The sequence below is a fragment of the Panthera leo genome, chromosome B1 (genome assembly GCF_018350215.1).
Source record: "Panthera leo isolate Ple1 chromosome B1, P.leo_Ple1_pat1.1, whole genome shotgun sequence".
Classification (NCBI taxonomy): Eukaryota; Metazoa; Chordata; class Mammalia; order Carnivora; family Felidae; genus Panthera; species Panthera leo.
The window spans coordinates 51,893,240-51,910,765 of record NC_056682.1 but is presented as its reverse complement, the minus strand read 5'-3'; the positions used below and the strand labels follow the sequence as shown (position 1 = coordinate 51,910,765).

Sequence of the window (17,526 nt, the reverse complement as noted above, 5' to 3'; positions counted from 1 at the left end):
AATTCTAGGCCTTCTTGTGCATTCAGACATCATGCATCCCAGGCCGCCAGACCCTGGAGTTGAGGAGCCTACCGGTTGGAAAATCTGCCCACCTGTGACAACATGGGGGCCCCGTCATTTCCTTTACACTTCACCCTTCACCAGTGACAGCCTGGCACATTGAGTCCTCTTCTGCTGGTCCACATGGTGGTCTCCTGACCCGGTCGCTTGCAAGACAAGGTGCTGCTCCTGTTTTGCACTGTAGAAAGCTCCTGACGTGGACCTCATAGGCCTGGCGTCACACACCTGCTCTGCACATAGGAACCACACATCCTTTCCAACAAGGCCTTTGCCTCTTTGAGCCTCGGGGTTCTCATCTGTAAAGCACAACTCATAGCTCCTGCCCCAGGGGGGTTTTGTCAGGAGGAAGTGAAATGCATTTGTTCTTGGCACAGAAGAAGCACTCTGACAATGGCGGCTAGTATTTCTACTGCCTACCGTGGAAGGCACACATTGCTGCCATCCTCAGCACCTAAGGCTCCGATTGGACCACATCATTTTACCTGGAAGGTTTTTCTCATCCAGGACCACTGACTACAGAGAATTTGAGCTAAGGGGCCAGGACCACTCCCGAGTCAGCCCTGCACAGGCACACACCCACCTCGCCTGCTCAGCAGTTCTGCGTCCCTCTGCAAAACTGCCCACCTGAGCTGCCACGGAACTAAAGCGTATCTGAGAGCCACCTGGTAAGGAGCCCCTTACCCCTCCTGAGCTTCTGTCACAGCTCTGTCCAGTTAATCAAGGCCTGTCATCCTCAGGGCCTCAGTGGCCTCAGGTAAAGGAACCCAAGACCATTTTGGCTGACAGAATTTCCAGGGCTTTGACAGCTATCTTATCCCACGCCATGGGAGATAGGATCCACCCTGATTCTCCACCTTTTAAAAAGATGTTATCAGCTTAGGGGCTGCTGGGTGGCTCAGTCAGTTAAGCGTCCAACTTCAGCTCAGGTCACGATCCTGGGGTGGTTGGATCAGGCTGTGTCGGGCTCTGTGCTGAGCTTGGAGTCTGCTTGGGATTCTCTCTGCCTCTCTCCTCTTCCCCTCTCCCCCACTCAAGCGTGTGCCCTCTCTCTCTCTCTCTCAAATAAAAACAAAAACAAAAACAAACTTAATAAGAGCTAATGTACATGAAGCATTTTACAATTCCCAAAGCACTTTTACATTTGTCAGGCTATGTCAGATGAACAGCAGCTCCAGGAAGTAGGCCTTACTGCCATGCCTTCTGAGCCCTGAGGTTCAGCACTGTTGACAGGACTACCATGTAGGCACATCTTTGATACTACAGAATATGCAATATTCAATATGCATATTCAATATGTGCATATACACTATATATATATATATATATATATATATATATATATATGTTCTTTTTTTCTATTTATAGATATATGAATATATAGTATAGTATGCACACATATCAAAGATGTGCCTATATGTTTTATATTCATAACTTATTGAATACTCCCAAATCCACATTTTTACCCATGGTTCACAAACAATATGCTAAGCCCAGATCTGTTTGTACCAGTGCTCATGTCCTTTCCAGGGCATCTCACAACCTGGGTTAAAATGCACTCATTCTGGGAGCATCAGGAGAATGAGCCTCGTTGGCCATTTTCTCTTCAATGAGAAGGGACTTACTGGAACTTTCTAGTGACGGCAGATGGCCTTCTTCACTGTGTGCTACAGGCCAGCCAGGATCCAGGCATCTGTGAGTCCTGCGCCACACTGGCTGAGTGGCTGACATTTGTTCTAGAATCTCTAAAGTTTGTCTTTCTCCAGCTGGCTGTGAAGATAGTGTTTTGATAGCGCTGAGAGCATCTTAGAGAGAAGAGACAAGCAAAGCAGAGGGCTGGCTCTAGCTTTCCTTCTGCTGTGTCCTTTAAATATCAGTGCTTGACCTTGAAGCTCCTTGAGGGGCATGCTGCTACCTTGCTATGTCCACCATGTTCCCAGAGTGGCTATGAGCTCATGGTGTGCTGCTCAGAAGAGACTCATCACACAGATATCAGACTGATGCTGTTCTCATGGCCTCTCCCGACATCATTGTGTCTGTATCCCATGGACCTCTTCCAGGATAGTCACTTCCCAGGAAGAACTGTCTAGAAAGTTTCAATCTCCAGCTACTAGACACACCCAGGTTCACAGTTTGGTTTTTGACTTACTGAGAATATTGAGGAAATAGGAAATACCCTATCACAGGGCTTCTCAGCCTCAGCAGTACTATATCTGGGGCCCAGCAAGTCTTCATGGTGTGTTGGGGGGCCATCCTATGCATTGTAGAATCTTTAGCAGCACCCCTGACCCCTGCCCACTAAATGCCGGTAGCACTCATACCCAGAGTTGTGACATTGCCACGTATCCCTGGTTGGGGGTGGGGGCAAAATCACCCCCGTTGTGGACTTTGCTCTGCTGTTAAATGGATGATTATGGTTGTTTGGGCTGAATGCGGCCCCCTCTGGATTGGTTGGTTTACATGGAAGGGCACCAGTTGCTTGCTATGCACAGGAGTCAGCAGGGCCCCAGACGTTGAAGCATGAGAATAAAAGGACATGCTTAATGCAGGAATCTCAGGCAAATCCTTTTACATCCCTGAGCCTTGGTGGCCTTGTCGGTAAAATGGGGCACCAGTAGACATTTCATGAGAGTATTGTCAGGGTTAAATGAAGTACCACATGCAAAGTATATGGCATAATGCCTAATACATGGGAAACGTTCAATAGATGTTCGTTTCCTTTTCATCAGCCTTTTCTCCCCTCAAGGATTTCTTCCTGAAGGATGAAGGGATAAATGTTGGCTCCCAGAGAATTTTCCTTTCCCACATCTAGGGCTAGAGGTGGGCACTTGTGATGGCTGGTGGGGTCAGAAGCCCCTTTCCCTATGGGCCCTCTTAGAAATCAGAGGATACTGTGGGCTGTTTTATGAGAAAAATATCCACACAATTTTGCACATAGTTTCAGAAGGAGCAGACAAAATAGCTGCCCTGCCCTTGGAACATATGGGCAAAACAGGGAGGGGAGGCACCTAGGTGGTTCAGCCGGTTGAACATCTGATTTTGGCCCAGGGGGTGATCTCTCAGTTTGTGAGTTCAAGCCCCACATGGGGCTCACTGCTGTCAGCTCTGAGCCAGTTCTGGACCCTCCACCTCCCTCTCTCTCTGCCCCTGTCCCACTTGTGCTCTCTCTCAAAAATAAATACACATAAAAAAGAGGAAGTAAGAGTAAGAGATAAAGTCTATCAAGGTGGTGGGGGAAATGCTAAGGTAGAAAATAAAGCATGGAAGGAGGCACTGGCGGGGCAGTGTGGGGGGGGAGCTGCAGTTTCCAGTGTGGTGGTCAAGGATGGCCCCGCTGAGAAGCTGATCTTTGAGTCAAGGGCTCCATGAAGCACTTGGATATCTGGGGGAATGGCATTTCAGGCAGAGGGAGAGCAAGTGTGTGCGCCCTGAGTTGGGGGTATGCCAGGAGCACATCTGGGGCCAAGGGAGTGTGAGGAGCTGTGGGAGGTGACCCCCTAGGGAGAACAAGTAGCTATCTCAAGTAGGGCCTTGCATGAAGGCCTGATGCCGTGAAAGGAACTTAGATTTGCACCCACTGGAGAAGGGAATTACTGAAGGGCACAGAAGAGAACGGACAGGTTACACTTGTAACTCCCAGGCTGTATCATGTAGGGCCCTGAAGTCCTTTTAAAGGACCTATCATGGCATTAACACCAAACAAGATGGCATGTCAGTCCAGATAGGCTAGTCATGCTGCAGTGGAGGATACCCCAACAATTCCGGTGGCTTAAAATGTTGATTCATTTCCTGCTTGTTGCAGTATGTCTATCACAGGTCGCGGGTGGAGCAGCCTGTTTTTGGAGCATGGGAGAGCCTGGCTTCCTACCTGGAAGTGACACCCATACTTCTGCTCATGTTTCCCTGGTCAGAGCAGCCACAGGCGGGAACTGGAGCTGAGCAGGGCAAGAATGCATATCCTCCCATGGGAAAGGTGCTGAAAATCAGGCACCATGACTGCCTATTGTGTCTGCAGGGCCATGCAGAGGGGCATACTTTAGCTTAGTCACTTTGGCTGCATAATGAAGAGATTTCTGGGACGAGAGCAGGTACAAGGAAATGAGTTTGGAGGCCATGCCAACATAGAATAGAGATGTCACTGCTTCTGCACATACTGGGACACTCAGACAAGGCCTTCCAGGGGTGAGTCCTCAGTTTGGCAAGCCCACAAACTTGACTTTGTGCTCACAGAGATGATCAGAGAGCTGCCACACAGTAACCAAACTGATAAGAAATTGATGTATAAATCTGAATGCTTGTTCATTAATCTGTGGGTATGGATGAGGAGACATACCTATCCCGGTGTTTAAAAAGGGAATCTGATTGGGGTGCCTGGGTGGCTCAGTCAGTTAAGTGTCCAATTTTGGCTCAGGTCATGATCTCACTGTTCGTGAGTTTGAACCCATGTCAGGCTGCACTCACAGCATGGAACCTGGAGCCTGCTTGGGATTCTCTGTTTCCCTCTCTCTCTGCCCCTCCCCCCTTTCAAAAATAAGTATATATATATATATATATATATATATATATATATATATACAAAAATAAGTATATATATATATATATACTTTATATATATGAGAGATCGTCATTATTGAAATCTTTATTAGAGATTAGCAGATACCGATCAGCCTGGATACAAAGGCAATAAAGAGGTATTTCCTATAAACCATGGTAAAACGATTTTCTACAACAGAGATCACATCTGTAGTGGCCAAATTTGATTTCTGTCCTCCTTGTCCCATCCCTCTGATGTTAAAGAGCTTTTTCTTCAGCCAAGGTATAGTATGGTCTTTGTATAGATGTATAGATGTACATCTTTGTATAGATGTCGGTTTTCCTGACACCTTCCAGTCTTTCCTTCCTATGTTTGTATCAGGCTACTTTGATTGCCCTTGGGTTTTTCCACATTAACTCAGCCACAAACATCTGTCAGTCCTGAGGGTTACATCCACAGATGGTGGATGCCATCTTCTATTTTGACCCTTCTTAAGGATCAGTCTGGAAATATCAAGGGTGTCTTAAGGCCACCCCATGTGGTAACTTCATGTAGGAATCACACCCTCTCCAAACACAGAAATGTGATGAAAATGAGGGTGTCAATGCTTGCGAGTGACGGAAATGGGAAGAAAATGGTCAGATCTTCAATTATTTACCATGAATGTATTTTTAGTGAAACTTTAAAAAGGAGATTGGTTCCTTGGTTGCTTTCACATCAAGTCTACTAAGTATAATTCTAAGTCTACTAAGTATAATTCTGACTGTAGCACAGTAGCACATCTGGTTTGCCTAGAAGTGCAGTGTTGGAATAAAGAGGACAGCCTTATGGGGCTCATCTAATATGCAATGAGGCCCACTGAATTCTTCAAGAAGGATAATAGGTCCTGCCAAGTGATATGCTGGTAAATGCTTAACAACCAGCTCTTAGCAGAATTGGGGGAACCCTGGTCTGTAGCAGTTGCCAGTTTCTGTGGTGTAAATATTCCCACCATGCCTATTTCAAGCCTCCAACATGACATCAGCCAGCCTGCAAAATCCCTGCAAATTTAACAATTGGATGCCATGAGCCAGGATGCGCTGGCTTGAACATGCTGATCATGCCTGAGGAGTGAGATAATCCCAGGAATCATTGTTAGCACTCTTGCTTCCCACCTGTGTAACTTTGGCTAGGTTATTCAACGTCTTTGAGCCTGGCTCACAGGAGGCATCTGTGAGGCTTATTTCCTTCCTCTAGTGGTTGCCGGCATAGGAAAGTAGCTTTGTACCCATGCTTCCTTGCTGTGCCTCCTGGGTGGAGGTGAGGACAGGAGACAGGCAGGAATGTTTAGACAACCTTGCACACAGCTGCTCCATCTTTTTCCTGGAGCATTTCCAAGAAGAAACGAAGCTTTTTAAAAATGTAGGAAGATAGAGGGAGGTTGGATGGGTGGAAAGTGAAGTATTGCCCATCTAAAAGGAACTCGGTGTGGAGAAAATACACAGGGGGAATTGAGGAGCAGATGGTTGACTTTCCCCAAACATTAACTTCAGGGAAGAGGGGAAGGTTGAAAGAGGTTAATATTGACCTTGATGTGCAGGTAGACAAATAGCCAGTTGAGCATGTTTCTTGGTTTGGGGAACCTCTAGGGGTACAATACCATGCAAATTAGGTGAGTATGTAATGTCAGAACATGGCTGCAGCCACATTGAAGTCTCTTAACTTCAAACTCAGTTTCCTCACCTGTAAAATGGGAGTAATAGCCCAGCAAAGAAAGGATACCATAACTAGGGGAATAGCTAATGGCCCAGCGTGAAGGACAGAGGGGCTCCAAATGCCAAATGTCACACAGAGGCAGGAGAAGAGATTAGTCGTCTGCGTAGAGGAATTGGTTGGTGACTTCCAAGAGAGCTCTCCATTGAGATTGGAGGTCAGGAGTCAAGGGAGCAAGGAGAGTACCCTCAAGAAGTTTGGAGAAGAGACAAAGAGAGGTGGGATCTCATTGGCAGAAAATGCAGGGTCCTGAGAGCTAGTGTTTGTAAGATAAGAGGAACTTGACTGTGGTTATATGCTGATGGGAAGGAGCCAGGAGAGAGGGAGCCTGGAGCGGCAGGGCCGACTCTTCCTACCCCTGCTCTATCCTGTGCTTAGCGCCCTTTCCATCCCTCTTCTGAGTGTTTCTCCACCATGTGATTTAGTGGTGGAACGGAGCACTGTGGCAGAAAGGTTGGAGACGGCAGGTGCTGAAGACCTGGGTGTGCATGTCCTACCTGGCAAAACCAAATCCTGCTGTTGCCCCCTCCGTTCTTGCTCAGAAAGTCTTGTGGCCATCTCTAGATACCCCTGGAGGTTCTCAAAGTACTCCTCAAACCCACATGCTATGTTCTCCCTGTGAGATACTGTAGTGTTCTGGTTTCTCCTTCCAGTTTCCTTTCTGCTGATGTATTGGGGCTCCCACTTGCTGGCCCCTTGGTGCAGCCCTGCCCTGATCATGGCCCTGCTTCAGTTTGTCATATCTCAGCTTCTCTATCTCACCCTGGTGGCTGGGCCCTCCCACTGCCCTGATCCCTTCCACTGCATTGCATCTTTCCTCCTGATTCAGCCACTTCATCTGCTGCTTGCCCTCTGATTTTAGAATCCCATCCTTCCCCAAACACCATATCACTATGCTTTTCACACGATGGGATATCCATACTCACAGCTTTTGTTTTGTTCCCCAACTGGCAACCGTTCAACTGACAGTGACCCTTGGATATTGCATTGATGCCACCAAATTGGGCCTTCCCTGATGACTAGGGCTAGTCAACTGCAGATTGGTTGCAACTGGTAAGGGGTGTCCCACTGCAGATTGCAGCCTTTCATTCTCTGTTCTGTTGGTCATAAGGTGTGGCCATTCCATTTCTGGAAATCTTAAACCCTGGGTCCAGTGATCAGAACCTGAAGGCCCCTCTCCCAAGCTTTTCTCAGAGGGAGTGGCTTCCTAGGAGGCGCCAGCTTAGTGACTTCCTAGCTGATAGAGCTGGACTCCAGGCAGCTCAGTGGGCCAACCGCAAGCCCCGCCTCCTGGTCTGCACCACTAAAAGTGAGCTAGCTGTGAAGGTCACTGCCCAGAACTTGTCACAGCCAAACGTGAGGTGTTTAACAATTTCCAGTCTGATCTTTGGAATGTAGAAACGGATCGGGCCATAGTGGAAGCAAATCATAAAGCTCCCCAGCCTGTCTGAGAATTTCACCGGGGGCCACAAGGCCCCTTCCAAGGCTGATTCCTGTGGGCTTGGGTCCTGGCCAAGATAATGCATTGACTTTTGGATTGACCTCAGGTGAGACAGAAATCTTCTAGTGAGCCACAGCAGTGAGGGAAAATCTTGCACCTCTTCCCTCTGCAATGGAATACACTGTAGGCCTTTGAAGATTAATCACTTGACAGAGGGAAAGCCATCTCACCAGAACCACCTCTTTACTTGTGGTTTGAATGTTACTCTCCTGAGGAAGGTAGACTAGAATGCAAATTTGGTTTTTAGCTCCAAAATCAAGGACGTCTCTCAGATACCCACGGCTACTAACTTCTTGTCCACTCAGCAAAAGATTCAAATCCTTTGTACCCAGAGAACCTAGACTTTCTATCCTGTCACCTCACCCAGCCCCCTTCTGAGGCCATGTCTGGAGGGCCCGTTAGTACAGTGGTTACTTTCAGGGCCACTGGAGTCAGACTCTGAGTTTGAATCCTGACTCTACTTCTTGATAGATGTATGTATTTTGAAAAATGTCTTGGGGCACCTGGGTGGCTCAGTTGGTTGAGCACCAACTTCAGCTCAGGTCATGATCTCATGGTTTGTGAGTTTGAGCTCTGAGTCAGGGTCTGTGTTGGCAGCTCAGAGCCTGGAGCCTGCTTAGGATCCTGTGCCTCCTTCTCTCTCTGCCTCTCCTCCACTCACACTCTGTCTCTCTCTTCCTCTCTCTCTCTCTCAAAAATAAAATAAACATTAAAAAAACCTTAAGTTTCTTCATCTAAAAAATGTAATTAGAGCACTGTATTAGTTTTCTAGGGCTGCTGTAATAAAATACCACAGGCTGGGTGGCTAAAACAACAGACCTTTATTTCTTCCCTGTTCTAGAGGCTGGAAGTCTAAGACCAAAGTGGAGACAGTCTTGGTTTCTCTGGAGGCCTCCTTTCTTGGCTTGCAGATGGCCACCTTCTCCCTGTGTCCTCACATGGCCTTTCCTATGTGTGAGCACATCCCCTGGTGTTTCTGTGTGCCCAAATCCCCTTTTCTTATAAGAACACAAGTCGGATTGGATTAGGGCCACCTCTCATGATATCATTTAACTTAACCACCTCTTTTTTTTTTTTATTTTATTTTTTTTTCAACGTTTTTTATTTATTTTTGGGACAGAGAGAGACAGAGCATGAACGGGGGAGGGGCAGAGAGAGAGGGAGACACAGAATCGTAAACAGGCTCCAGGCTCCGAGCCATCAGCCCAGAGCCTGACGCGGGGCTCGAACTCACGGACCGCGAGATCGTGACCTGGCTGAAGTCATTAACCACCTCTTTAAAGGCCCTGTCTCCAAATGCAGTCACGTTCTGAGGTGCTGGGGATTAGGGGTTTGACATGTGAATTTTTTTGTGGGAAGGATGACACAGTTCAGCCTATAAGAAGTACCTACATCACAAGGTTCTTCCAAATAAGATAATGTACATGCTCAGTGAATCATGCTGTGTTCTCTGGGACAGTCAGGTACACTGTTAAGGAACACATCTGTCTGGCACTCTCTCCCTCCCCCACTCCGGTTGAGCCCCCAGAATGAACTGGCTTCCCTGAAGCACCTTCTGCTGACAGTCCTTCAAGGAAGAGATGCCGTTAGAGTCCTGTGGGTTTGTGAGGCCACAGGCTTTGTCCAGTGAAATGATGCAAAGGTGGCAAGTCATGAGACATTTAATCCCTTGACCAAGCGTAACAAATGTGCCAATGTCACAGATGGGGTCCAGACAAGTTTCTTGGAGGTGAGTTGATAACAAGTGTATCTAATGGCTTCTACCATTGGTTCCTGAGCCCTCAGAGGACAAGTGTTTCTCTGTGTTGAGCATCTAGTGAGAAACTCAAGTCCCAAATGGCTTCCTAAAATGGGCCTGTTTTTTCTGGGCTCCACTCAGGATGTACTCAGCCTACTAACTCTGGACCCAAAAAATGTGTCTGGAGCTTTGCACAGAACAGGGAGTTCTTTGGTGAATGTGGTGAATTATAAGGTAGCCACACTCAGACATTCCTTCTTTCAAAGGATCATCTTTGTCAATGCTGCTGGCAGAGAGAGCGGGGCAGGCTTGTCATGGAATGATGACCCCATTCATGTTTCTTCCTGTCCCTGCTTGCCATGCTCAGGCTCTGAAGAGAAGAGAGGTCCCAGACAAATGCACTCTTTTTGGTCTTGGGCAGGACCTCTGCCCTGGGCACCCTGCACATGAGCCAAATGTCAGAAGTTCCCACCTTCCCTTTTCCCTTTAACTCAGAGCATTTGCACAATGCCAAGGATGTGGCCTGGCATTCAAGGCCCTGAAGGACAAACAACTTGGTGTTAGAACAGACACCTGCTATTAGAGAAGGTTGATGGCCTTTATGACCTCAGTAAAGGCACTACCTGGTGGAGGGTCGAGCTGACAAAGGGATAGGATGCAGAAAAAATGGAGTGTTGGGACCAATATGAAAAGGCAGGCAGAGAGCTGTGCTGTGGGCCTAACATTACTGTCAGTAGTTGGGTAATCTTGGGCAAGGCACCCACATGCCTGTATTTCTGCATCCTGTCGAATGAGTGGGTTGAAGTGGATAGTCCATGAATCTCCCTGTGGATATTCTGTTTGGTGATATACAATATACCAAATTGGGACAGATAAGGCAGAGAGTTAAGACTGGGGTTGGGCATCAGCTGACAAGCAGCCCCAGAGCCAAGTGCTCAGATGTGTCTCCCATGTGATTGTGTCCCAAGTCCTCCTTATAATTAGCATTAATGTCTTATGATGTTTGGGGAGCATTCATGTTGTATTCTAGAGAGCAACTCCAGTAGCATTGACCAAGATCCAAGGCAGTGTCTGGGTCAGCTCAGAGGGAAGCAGTTTCTGTAACAATTCATGATGGGTGGAGCAGGAACAGAACCCAGACCTCAAAGCCACAGGGACAGATCAGGAAATGGCAGAGGTAACCCAGAAGATAGAATAATGGGGAACAATTGTATTTGGCTTTGCTATGTGAGATTGATGGACATTTGAATTCCTGTTTATTCATATTTGGCATGGACGGGCTAATGTCACAACACACAGAATATCGAGATCAGCATGGTGAAGGCTGAGGGGCTGTCCTACTTCTGAACCCCACGTCTGTTCAAAAGCACACCCAGAGTAAGACTGAATGAGACCACGCTCCGGCAAAAGATAAGCTGCTTTTTCTTATTTCTCCAGCTTGGCACTCATGTTTTTCTTTTGAACTGGGGGAGTAATACATTCTGATTTATTAGAAGGAACAAAAAAAAAAAAAATCAAGGCTTCTTCCCATTCAGTTTCTGTAGAACTCCCATCTGATTATTAAAGGTCAGCTGTACCACCAAGATTATTAACAGCAAGAAATGAGTTTACCAGGAGAGGGTTTGATGTCACAAAGATGTTTAAAAGGAACTTTCTGATGATGCTCCAGTATTGATAATAAGCCTGGCACAGACTGCTGAGATGATTGCGTATTCCCTGCCCTCCAGAAACCTACAGCCTAAATCATGTGACTCCCAAAGCACCCATTCTCCTCCCTGCCTAGTGCACCAGACAACATAAACACAGGAGGCTCTAAAACGTTAGCATGACCACTGTGACGTGGCTGTGGAGCACACATGGTCTTAGCAGATGCCGGTGGGAATGCCCTATGCATACAAAGGGCAGAGCAAGACACACAGAGTATCATGTTCAGAACTTTCCAGAAAGGTGAGAGGAAACTGTTAGGTGTTTTCAAGATTGGCTTTCAAAATTGCTATGGTTTCTCCCCTGTTTGCTTTCAATCTTGGTTGCTATTATTATGAAAGCAACACATACTCCTTGCAACAGTTGACAGTCTGGGGGTTTTTTCTAGGTTCACGCCAACATAATGGTTTTTGTTATCGCACTATATTGTTCTGCAAGCTGTGAACCTGAGCGTCTCTCAGGTTGGAAGGAAGCTCCGTGAGGTGGGTGAGGAAGGTGGATGCAGGGAGGGTGTAAAATGACTTTGACTCTTCACTGGGGCTTGGAGGGGAGTGGGGCGGTGAGCAGGGCCCAGGGAAAGACAATTCAAAGACTACAGGGCTGGGGCAGTTTAATGAGTCACTTGATGAGACAGTATTCAAGACCTCAACCAAATTTAATTGCATTTAGTTCTGAAATCTGAGGAGAAAGGAAAAATGGAGGCTCCAGATGGTCGGAGTGGAGAACACATGTGAGAGACTAGGGGTGATGGGGAGTCTCGCCTGAGAGGAGATCACATGGTAATACCTGACTAATAGCTGGTTGCTTGTGCGTGGGTCAGAGACTCCAGTAACTATTTGTTGTGTTCAGTTTGATTCAGTTACACATACCAAATAGGTAGCATTATTAATAAAATTGCTCCATAATGATTGAAGTATCACTGAAATGCAGGGGAATGATGAACAGCGGTGCTGAGTGGAAAAGGCATTTCCAAAGCATGAGCAACACTCCTAAGTTAGGACAGATACCAGAGAAGCATGGGCCTCCAAGTCAAGGCTTCGGAGAACTTGGAGCCATGCTGCAGTGGGGAAAGCAGCAAGGACTGAGTGAGAATGAGAGAGAAAGGAGTGAATGAGAAAGGCAGCCACCCAGACAGAAGATCCCAGGGCTCTTGGTCAAGGTGGCCTTAGGCAGCGGATGGAGAAGCTAAATGCAAAGCTTCAGTTAAGATGCATTGGGTGAGCTGATGAAAAGGTGGGAGAGATGCCAGTGTCTTCCCAGAGGAGAATAGTTGTGCAACTTGGGGCAATGAGCAAGCTGTCAGTCTTCACCATCAGTGATCCCTTCTACGGCTCCTCTAAGAGCACAGGCTGCTGGTGACAGGGACACCAACCCTGGCCACATGTCAGTGTGCAACAAGGATCCCCCACAAGCTCGTGATCCCTTCAGACAGAACACGTGCCACCCGACCCACAGCAGATGCAAGGAACTGCCACGGTGGCTCCAGTTCTTGGCTTCCCGGGCAAGGCACATCAGCCTCAGCCTTCACTCTTGAGTTGTGAGTCCCCAGAAATTCTGGACTGGGGCCTTAAAACTAAAAGTTGATCTCAAAAGTTGTCAGTTTAGGGAACATCTATAGCCTCTGTGGCCCGTTCCTGATTATGTGTTTCTTTCTCCCTCCTCCTTTAGACTTCGGTGTGTGTGGGCATCTCCTTGGCCAACAGCCCCACTGTGCCCCATGTGGGATGTCCAAGGTTTTGACTGTGTGGGTTTGTGTCTTTCTGGCAGGTGTCTCCTCTGTGACTTCCCTGATGTCCCTGGCTTGGGTGCTAGCCTCCTATCACAAGCTGCTGCGGGACTCCAGGGACGACAAGAAGAGTATGAGCTACAGAGGGGCCCTCATCCACCTCTTCTGGCGCCTCTTCACCATCTCATCCAGAGTTATCTCTTTTGCCCTCTTTGCTTCCATATTCCAGCTCTACTTCGGGATCTTCGTGGTGGTTCACTGGTGCGCCATGGCCTTCTGGATCATCCATGGCGGAACAGACTTCTGTATGTCCAAGTGGGAGGAGATCCTCTTCAACATGGTGGTAGGGATCGTGTACATTTTCTGCTGGTTTAACGTCAAGGAAGGGCGGACTCGATATCGAATGTTTGCATATTATACGATAGTGTTGACCGAGAATGCTGCCTTGACGTTCCTTTGGTATTTTTACAGAAACCCGGAGACCACTGACTCCTATGCGGTGCCAGCACTGTGTTGTGTCTTTATTAGCTTTGTGGCTGGGATCGCATTGATGCTCTTATATTATGGTGTGCTGCATCCCATGGGGCCGCGAGTTAAGATTTTGGCCAGCTCCTGTTGTGCCGAGCTGCTCTGGGGCATCCCTCTGCCCCCCGATGTTGAGCCCATGGCGCCTCAGACCCCTGGGTACCGGGGGACCCAGGTCACGCCTACCAGAGCCGTAACGGAACAACAGGAGGATCTCACGGCTGACACTTGCTTGCCCGTTTTCCAAGTGAGACCCATGGGGCCCTTGACCCCGTCGGGGCGTCCTTACCACCCAGAAGGGCCCCTCATTAAGATTGACATGCCAAGAAAGAGATACCCAGCTTGGGATGCTCATTTTGTAGACAGGAGGTTGAGAAGGACTATTAACATTCTGCAGTATGTCACCCCCACCGCAGTAGGCATTCGGTATCGAGACGGACCGCTCCTTTATGAGTTGCTACAGTATGAGTCTTCACTCTAAGAGCATCTTGACCCAAGTTGAGAAGGGAACTTAAGTTTGGGTTGTGGTAAACACCGCTTACAAGAAATATAACCCTCCCTTTCCCCAACACACAGAACCACCACCACCACCACCACCACCACCACCACCACCATCACCACCACCACCAATGCTACAAAAAACAAAAAAGAAAATAAGTCACAACCCCTTCAGATAAGCTTTCTTTCCAGTCGCTGTATGTATACAAAGATATTCTCTATGTTTTGTAAGTAAAAACAAAAAGAAAACTTTTCTTTTGTTTTTTACACATAAGAAACAGTATTGAAAAATCCCACACTATGGTTCATAGGGTGGAGAAGGAGGAGTTGTCTCCACTCCAAAAGAAAAACAAAGTTTTATACCTTACACCAAGTGTAGATCATTTACGGGATTGGTGCTGATTGAAAGAACAAAACAAAACAAAACAAAACAAACAAACACAAACAAACAAACAAACAAACAAAAAAACCTTCAACTGCCTTATGCCCTTAGGTGCTGAGTTTCATTAAGTACTGTCACGTTTTCTCATGCAAAACTCTCTGGTGATTTTTGCACCAGGAGAGGGAAAATTAAACAATCAAATGAAACAAATCTAGAAACAAAACAAAAACCAACCAACAAAAAATCACAAAGCAATCATTCTTCCTATCTGATTATTTGTATTGAACAAAACAAATTTACCAAAAGCAAAGGCATAAAAACCCCTCCTTCTTTTTGGTTTCTCTCCCAGTCTCCTGTCCTTGCCCCTAATTAATCAGCGCCTTCTAGGAGCCAAAGTCTGGCTGTTTGAAACTCAAATGGCTGGAGAAGCTACTTGAAGGTTGACTATGTGCCATTTTAGCATTCACCCACTGAGAATCACATTTGTTTCCTGGTGTAAAGCAACACAGAACAAAACAAAAAGCCACCCCAATAATTCTGTAAGAACAGGAAATTCTAAAGCAAATTAAAGGAGATTTCCATTTCTGTAATCAAAGAACATCAGTAATAATAAAACTCAGCATAGTAGCAAAAAGAATGACATCAATTTAAAGGCACAATACTTAATCAGTGACCGGCAAAAAATGATTTGTTCTGTCATTTTAAGGCCGTGAAAGGTATACATTTATCACATGTGATATTGTGTAAGGCCTCTTCTGTTTCCATTTGGTGGGAAGCCTTAAATTGATCTGGAAAGAATTCTTCATTTTTCATTTGTGCTTTTTAAAAATATTAACAAAAGAGGAAAATTAGAATATAAAAAAAAAAGTCAAATTGTAATAACTGACCCATTTCAAAGACTGTTTGGTGCTTCTGTCTTTCACCATTGTGGTTGGCTGAAAGTCATTCAGCTCACTTGGTGCATCTGGGTTGAGTGGGAAATTTTGTGTGTGTAGTGAGTGTGTGTGTGTGTGTGTGTGTGTGCATGTGCGTGTGTGTGCCCATAGCACACATCTATGTGTGTGTATGTGTCTGCTGCAAAGTCTTGCCAGAAATGTAGAAAACTGATAAAAGACAGACTCTGGGTATGGCTGAGGTGGAGTATAAGGGTGCTGGGGAGTGGGAGCAGGGACAAGGGAATGGTGCTTGAATATCAGCCCCTGTCTGGATGGCGAGACTCATACCAGCAGCAATACTCTGGGTCTTAGAGGCACGTCATTTGGGTGAAGATGTGATTCAATTATTTATTTTCATGTTGTACCAAGTTGAATTTCTGGAGGTGTTGCAAGTATGTTCAACCATTTTTAAATGTTATTTTTCAAAAAGTATTGCTCCTGTAAGGAATATTCTGTTCTAGGGCATCTTTTCAATCCCATTGTATCTCTACTTGGGCACAAAAAAAAAAAAAAAAAAAAAAAAAAAAGGAAAAGAAAAAAAATCACAAAAAGAAAAAAAATCTCCACAAAAAAGATATATATATATATATATATATATATATATATATATATATATATAAAACTCTGTGTATGTGTGTGTATATACACATATATATATGTATATGTGTATATACACACACAATATTTTTCGGTAAATACTGTTTGTCTTTGTTGTGTGGAGCTGCAATTTTTTTTTTTTTTTAATTCCAGATATAACTGTTTAGGGTGCAAGACCTCACATTGAACTATTCTCAAAAGAAGTTCAAAACCTGAGGAATTTTTTTATGTTTGTGGGTTTTTTTTTAATTATTATTCAAAGAGGCTTCTCCTTTCCACCCCCTTTATTATTTATCTAAAGCTGTTTTAAAAAAAAAGAAAAAAGAAAAAAAAAAGAACAAGTTTTAAATTTTCTTTCAGTTGTAAACTGGATGCTCCTTTTTTTGTTCAGGTCCCTTTGATTTCCTTTATTATTACTAAACTTAGCAGCGCTGTCCTGTCCCTCTCCCTGACTCGGTTGTCTCCTCAGGTCCTTCCTGGCAGAAAGGAGGAAGGGAGGAGAGGTGCAGAGAGCCTGTGGCCCTCGTGCCCATCCGTCTAGGAAGCATGATGCACAGAGCACACCCAGGCCTTGGCAAAGACCAGCTATGCGGGACTGTCTCCGCCCATCCAAGGGACAGGCCCATGGGCCACTCAGTAGTTAATTGGGAATTCCAATCTGGTCAGCGGTGCTTTCCTTTTTATTCTGCTTCCCTGCCGAGGGTTTATCTGCTGCTTACTCTGCTGAGGCCGGAAGAGGTGAGGCCATTTGAGAGGGGCCATCCCATCCTGGCTTGCTATAGTCCTAACTCTTGTCTGCCTCGGCTCTGGGGCCGTGTGTGCCTAGAGCCCTATAGACGTCCATCACTGGAGCAATCCTAGACATTGTCCCCCGTGCATCCCTTTGGGACCTCTGCCACTTTGGCTTGTTTGCCTGTCCTTTCTCTTTCTGTTTCGTTTTGATACAGTCACAGGCTTTAATTTGCCACCTGTATTCTACTACTCCACATTTAGCATGTGCGCACATGAGTGTGTTTGCGTGTGTGTGTGTGTGTGTGTGTGTGTGTGTGTATTTATGTTTACATGCAAATGAGAAAATTACCAACATTTGTGGACCTGGAGCGCCAAAAGTTGGGGTGACAACTTCCAACTCAGGGAGGGCCCTCTGGGGTCTTAGCCACTGGGAGCAAATGAGAAGACCACGGGGCATTTCAGAAATCCTTTCTTTCCATCTCTATTGGACTGGGCTCCACAAGACTCAGGCAGGAGAGCACACTTATCCCGTGAAATGTTACTCCCCACCTCTCCATCATGCCGGTTACTTTCCTAATGATGAAAATGAAAATATGCATTATGAGTAGCAGGGAAATCTGTCTTGGCATAGGGACAGAAGAAGGAAGAAAAGTCTGGAAAGAAGTAGAAAACATGGGAGAGGGGCAGGGACACATGAAGAGAATGAACAGAGGAGAGTTTTCATTTGCCTTCTCAGTACCATCAGCCAATAGCAGGTCCTTAAGTTTTCCAATCCCCTGGACACCCTCTGGCCACTAGTCCCAACCAGCAGGTCCCCTTGGGTCTTCTCCCCACCTCCAGTTGCT

General features: G+C 46.3%; 1 protein-coding gene across 1 annotated transcript in view; it reads left to right on the top strand.

Annotated features, from left to right (window-relative positions):
* Window positions 1-14,018, top strand: part of LOC122218373 (XK-related protein 6) — a 51,325-nt gene extending 37,307 nt beyond the window's left edge. The window contains exon 4 of the mRNA XM_042936672.1: window positions 13,054-14,018. Within this exon, the coding sequence (XP_042792606.1) occupies window positions 13,054-14,018 (965 nt within the window). The remainder of the gene's footprint in view (window positions 1-13,053) is intronic.
* Window positions 14,019-17,526: the final 3,508 nt, after the last annotated feature.